General features: G+C 35.8%; 1 protein-coding gene across 1 annotated transcript in view; it reads right to left on the bottom strand.

Moving 5' to 3' along the window:
* Nucleotides 1-891: 891 nt before the first annotated feature.
* Nucleotides 892-6463, bottom strand: part of erfl1 (Ets2 repressor factor like 1) — a 60477-nt gene continuing 54905 nt past the window's right edge. The window contains exon 6 of the mRNA XM_062064357.1: nt 892-1688. Coding sequence (XP_061920341.1) covers nt 949-1688 — 740 coding nt within the window. The 3' untranslated portion in view covers nt 892-948. The remainder of the gene's footprint in view (nt 1689-6463) is intronic.

The raw sequence follows: 6463 nt of genomic DNA, 5'->3' as shown, positions 1-6463 counted from the left end.
ATGTCATAATATTTGTAAAACAAAAACAGCATTTTTGAAAATACAATTTTAAGTATCTTCAATGTCATTCAATTTTTGATGGGTGTAAAAAAATTAAAAAAAGTTTGCGTGTTTAACCAAAAAGCTGTGAAAACTTAACCAAAGTTAAATTATTTTTGGAACTTTTGTGAGCTTTACATTTTGTTACAAGCGGTAGAAAATGGATGGATGGATATATATTTTGCATTCTATTTTAGTTTCTTTAATTTCTGTACTTGTTTTGATTATTATTTCTTGGTTGTATGTAAATGTCGCATATTATAAATAAAGGTTTATAAAATTAAAAAAAATACTGTAATATACTGTATTCCACTTTGCAATATACTACAACAAAATGTCATAATATTTGTAAAACAAAAACAGCATTTTTGAAAGTACAATTTTAAGTATCTTCAATGTCATTCAATTTTTGATGGGTGTAAAAAAATAAAAAATAGTTTGCGTGTTTAACCAAAAAGCTGTGAAAACTTAACCAAAGTTAAATTATTTTCGGAACTTTTGTGAGCTTTATATTTTGTTACAAGCGGTACAAAATGGATGGATGGATATATATTTTGCATTGTATTTGAGTTCCTTTATTGAGTTTACAACCCCCTGGCGCTGTTTTGTACTGTTTCTGTACTTGTTTTGATGATTATTATTTCTTGGTTGTATGTAAATGTCGCATATTATCAATAAAGGTTTATAAAATAAAAAAAACTGTATTCCAATTTGCAATATACTACAACAAAATGTCATAATATTTGTGAAACAAAAACGGCAATTTTGAAAATACAATTTTAAGTATATTCAATGTCATTACATTTTTGACGTTCTAAAAAAAAAAAAAAAAAAAAAGTTTGCGTGTTTAGAACAAAGTGCTACAGAGAAGAAGAAGAGCGCGCACACACCGTAGAAGAAGAAGAAGTATTAGCTGCGGATCATCTTAAGGGTCTCTGTCTCCCTGTGTCGCTCATGCAAAGACGCCACGGCGGGGACAAGCGAGGGCGTGAGGGCAGGGGGTGTGGGAGTGATGGGCATCAGGGTCTTCAGAGGGTGGGGGGACACGGACGTGAGGGGCGGCAACATGGCCGCCTTCTTCCCATCCGGCGCCGTCTGCGGCCGCGCCCCCTGGCGGACCTCCTTGGCCGCGGTGAACTCGGGCTCATTGTCCGAGCTGCAGTCGCTCAGGTCTGTGATCTCCAGGTCGGAGTCCGACTCGGGGTCCTGCTTCACGCTGCCCTGCCTCTCCGCGGGGCTCTGGCGGCCCCCTGCGGCCACGAGGCCCAGGTTCAACACCGCGGGGTCGGGTCTCTCCCCTAACGACGCCCCGCTGCCGATGTCCGCGCGCCCCAGCGTCAGGCTCCCCGGGTAGGGCGGCAAGCCCAGTCTGCTCCCCGCCGTGCCGTTTGTCCCGCCGGTGTGCGCCGCCGCCGCCGCCTCCCCCGGGGGCAGCAAGCTGGCGAAGGGGTGAGGCAGCTGGGAGAGGCCGCTCTGCAAGGGGCCGGGGTAGAACTGGGAGGGGTAGAGGGAGCCGGCGGGCAGTTTGGGGCAGTTGTTGAGAGAGAAGGCCCCGGGGAGGTAGGGGTTGAAGCCCCAGGGGTAGTCAAAGGGAGGGTTGCGGGGGTAGGGGCCCAGCAGGGACGGGGGCTTGGAGTAACACGGGGTGCCTAACAAGCGGGACAGAGAAAACATGGAGGTTAGCAGCAGTTACAGTCATCAGCCACAGGGGGCGCTTTAACACCAAACACTTCCTCAACTTGCTGTTTCCGTGCCAAAGTGAAGTCAATCGTTCACATAGGGGCGGCGTGGCTCGGAACTTGAGGGCTCCAGGTTCGATTCCAGCTTCCGCCACCGATAATTAATTATCCAATCCAATCCACTTCATTTATGTAGCACATTTAAACAACATTTTTTCCAAAGTGCTGCACAAAAATATCAAAAACAAAAGATTCAAATACTATTCTTAGCTCCACTAATGACTGAATAAAAACAAAATAAATAAATATAAAATCCATATGAAAATAAATATGATTAAAAACGATTTTAAAGGGTAAAACCAATCAAAACAATAAATATAAATAACAATTGAAAAACACAGAGGACCACACAATTAATTATTAACAATTAATTAATTATCTATCTCCTTAATTCCCCCCCCCCGGGACCTTTGTGTCCTTGGGCAAGACACTTGACACACTGTCTTACTTAAAGGTGCAGATAATGGGTTTCACTATGGAAAGCGCTTTATGAGTCCAGAGAAAAAAGGCGCTCTATAAATATAATTCACTTTGATGTAGATTATTAAGATACATACATAAAAAAAAAAAAGTATATATATACACTACCGTTCAAAAGTTTGGGGTCACATTGAAATGTCCTTATTTTTGAAGGAAAAGCACTGTACTTTTCAATGAAGATAACTTTAAACTAGTCTTAACTTTAAAGAAATACACTCTATACATTGCTAATGTGGTAAATGACTATTCTAGCTGCAAATGTCTGCTTTTTGGTGCAATATCTACATAGGTGTATAGAGGCCCATTTCCAGCAACTATCACTCCAGTGTTCTAATGGTACAATGTGTTTGCTCATTGGCTCAGAAGGCTAATTGATGATTAGAAAACCCTTGTGCAATCATGTTCACACATCTGAAAACACTTTAGCTCGTTACAGAAGATACAAAACTGACCTTCCTTTGAGCAGATTGAGTTTCTGGAGCATCACATTTGTGGGGTCAATTAAACGCTCAAAATGGCCAGAAAAAGAGAACTTTCACCCGAAACTCGACAGTCTATTCTTGTTCGTAGAAATGAAGGCTCAAACACAAAATTGTTTGGGTGACCCCAAACTTTTGAACGGTAGTGTATATATATGTATATATATATGTTAGAAAAAACCCTGAAGAGCAGAGAAACCTGCGAAACAGGCTTGTAGGGATGACATAGCCTCTCTGTTTTTTCCTGACCTAACGTATATTCTGATTCTGCTCTACCCCAGTATTGAGCACTGTATAACGGGTAAAACACAGTAACCTTGACTATATATATATATATATATATATATATATATATATATATATATATATATATATATATATATATATATATTAGAAAAAACCCTGAAGAGCAGGGGCCGTATTTATCAAACGTCTTAGAGTGCCATTTTACACTTAAGTCCTGAGAATTTGCAAAATTTAGTCCTACTCTCGAACTTAAGAATAAAAGCTATTTATCAACGTTCTTAAGTCTAAGAATCACTCACTCTCCACGATATTCAAGAGACCTTCAGAGGTGTCCTAAGTGGTTAGGAGTTGCCAGCAGGGGATGGCACTGAGGCGAAAGAGACGTGCGCGAACGTTCAGGGAGCGGAAGGATGTCCTGGATTTGTTTGATGACGAGCAGCTGATCAAACGGTATCGTTTGGACAGAGCGGGTATTATTTTTGTCACAGATTTAATAATTTTAAATTCCTTGTTGATTTCTGCATGTGTCTGCAGCTGGCTAGTATACATAGAGCCACCCACACCAGTTTCAAATTAGTTGCATAATTAATGAATTGGAAAGAAAATGTTATGAGAGTAGCGTATGTGTGTGTGTGGCCCTTTAATAGGTGACAGCATGTGAGGTGAGTGACGTCAGTGAGTGTGTGGGCGAGAGAAGAGAGGGAGCGGTAGCGTGAGTGCGGGCGGGGACTAGTTTGTTTTGTATTATTTTGTAGTTTATTGTCAAAATATACACTCCCATTGTCCACTTAAATATTTCTAAGATATTTCTTTATTCTTAGACAAGTGATTGGTCATTTCTATGGACACAGAAATTACAGTACGTCACCTAAAATTGCGTTTACGGCACATAGTAATGTCGTAATTCAGCTCTGAGTGTGACACTTAAGATTCAGTCCTACACTTCGCTGAAAGTGTGAGTAAGACGCTTGATAACTAACTTTTAAGTGCAGCTTTCAGCGAAGAATTTCTTTACTCATAAGTCAACTCTTAGCAGACTTCTTAGGAGCAATTCTAAGAAGCTTGATAAATACGGCCCCAGATAAACCTGCGAAACAGGCTTGTAGGGATGACATAGCCTCTGTCTTTTTTCCTGACCTAACGTATATTCTGCTCTACCCCGGTATTGAGCACTGTATAACGGGTAAAACACAGTAACCTCGACTATATATATATATATATATATCTCCATCCATCCATCCATCCATCCATTTTCTACCGCTTGTCCCTTTTGGCGTCGCAAGGGGTGCTGGAGCCTATCTCATATATATATATATATATATATATATATATATATATATATGTATGTATGTATGTATGTATGTATGTATGTATGTATGTATGTATATGTATGTGTATATATATATGTATATATATGTATGTGTATATATATATATATATATATATATATATATATATATATATATATATATATATATATATATATATATATATATATATATATATATATATATATATATACACAGTATATAAAATAAAATACTATTTCTCAAAGAAACAACTTTATTCTTCTAAAATTTCAACTTTATACAACTTAGTGATTGGATGTCTATATTTTTTCTCCTTTGTAAATTATATAGATATGTTGTTTTTTTCTTCCAATTTTTAACTCTGAAATCTTCTGTTTGTTACTCCGTAGGCTACTTCCTGTTTTACGCAACATTTTACGATAAAAGAAGGTAACACGACTTGTTTCGTAGTTGCTGTAAAGCACGACTGCCCATGTAGCATGTCCACATTTTTGTCGTAATGTGTCCGTATTTACGTTAAATTGTGGAAAATATTGATTTTTACAACTTTTTTCATTTCTAAAAGTTGTTTCAAATATTTTTTGTAACATCGTTCACCTCGAGAAGTTACTTGTTGTAACCCTTAATTTATTCTCGCTTTTTTCGTAACATTTTTACATGCTATGCGACTTTTATTTAAAAAAAAATTAACTTGATTATTTGACTGTTGCAACTTTTAAATTTTTTATCCAAATTGTAACAAGTAGGACATAGAAAACATGGAGGTTAGCAGCAGTTACAGTCAGCAGCCACAGGGGGCGCTTTAACACCAAACACTTCCTCAACTTGCTGTTTCCATGCCAAAATGAAGTCGATCATTCCCGTTGGGGCGGCCTGGCTCTGAACTTGAGGGTTCTCGGTTCGATTCTAGGTTCGATTCCAGCTTCCGCCACCGATAATTAATTATCCAATCCAATCCACTTTATTTATATAGCACATTTAAACAACAAAAATGTTTCCAAATTGCTGCACAAAAATATTAAAAACAAGATTCAAATACTATCCTTAGCTCCACCAATGACTAAATAAAAACAGAAATAAATTATATATATACTGTATATATATATGTATATATATATATATATATATATATATATATATATATACTGTATATATATATGTATATATATATATATATATATATAAAATACAGTCTCTCAAAGAAACACAACTTTATTTTCCTAAAATTTTAACTTTATACAACTTAATGATGGTATTTCTATATTTGTTTCTCTTTTGTAAATTAGATGGATATGTTTTTAATTCCAATTTTTAACTCTGAAATCTTCTGTTAGTTCCTAGGCTACTACTTTTACGCAACATTTTACGATAAAACACGACTTGTTTCGTAGTTGCTGTAAAGCACGACTTTGCCCATGTAGCATGTCCACATTTTTGTCGTAAGTTGTCCGTATTTACACTGAATTTAGGAAAATATTGAATTAAAGTTTTTTGTTGTTGTAATTTTACAACTTTTTTTATTTGTAAAAGTTGTTTCAAATATTTTTTGTAACATCAACGATATTGAGAAGTTACTTGTTGTACACTAACTCTCAATTTACTGTCACTTTTTTCATACAATTTTTTACATGATATGCGACTTTTATTGAACAAAAAAAAACAACAACTTGATTATTTGACTTACATCTTTTACATTTTCTATCCACATTTTAACTATAAACAGCTCCTCACTCTTGCCTAGTAGACTACTATTTATTTTAAAGATTTTATCCATGATCATTTTATATTTTTCTCGATATTTATGTTTATTACCGTAAATTAGACAGACGGCTTATTTTATTCGAAAACATTTGTTTACGTTAAATGTGGTACTAATACAACTTTATTCTCTAATATTTAGACTTTTTAATAGTAATACTATGACTTATTTACACATAATACTAATTTTGTTACCTGGTACCAATACAACTTTATTCCCTAACAGTTAAACTGTTTTGTAGTAATATTATGACTTATCATGAAATTCATATTTTGTTATCTGGTAATAATACAACTTAATTGCCTACATTTACACTTTTTTAATAGTAATATTATGACTTTATTATCATGAAAGTAAGATTTTGTTACCTGGTAATAATACAACTTATTCCCCAACATTTAGACTTTTAAT

The sequence above is a fragment of the Entelurus aequoreus genome, linkage group LG11, assembly GCF_033978785.1.
Source record: "Entelurus aequoreus isolate RoL-2023_Sb linkage group LG11, RoL_Eaeq_v1.1, whole genome shotgun sequence".
NCBI classification, from domain to species: domain Eukaryota; kingdom Metazoa; phylum Chordata; class Actinopteri; order Syngnathiformes; family Syngnathidae; genus Entelurus; species Entelurus aequoreus.
Note: the sequence above shows the minus strand (reverse complement) of the source record. Positions and strands in the feature narration are given on the sequence as shown.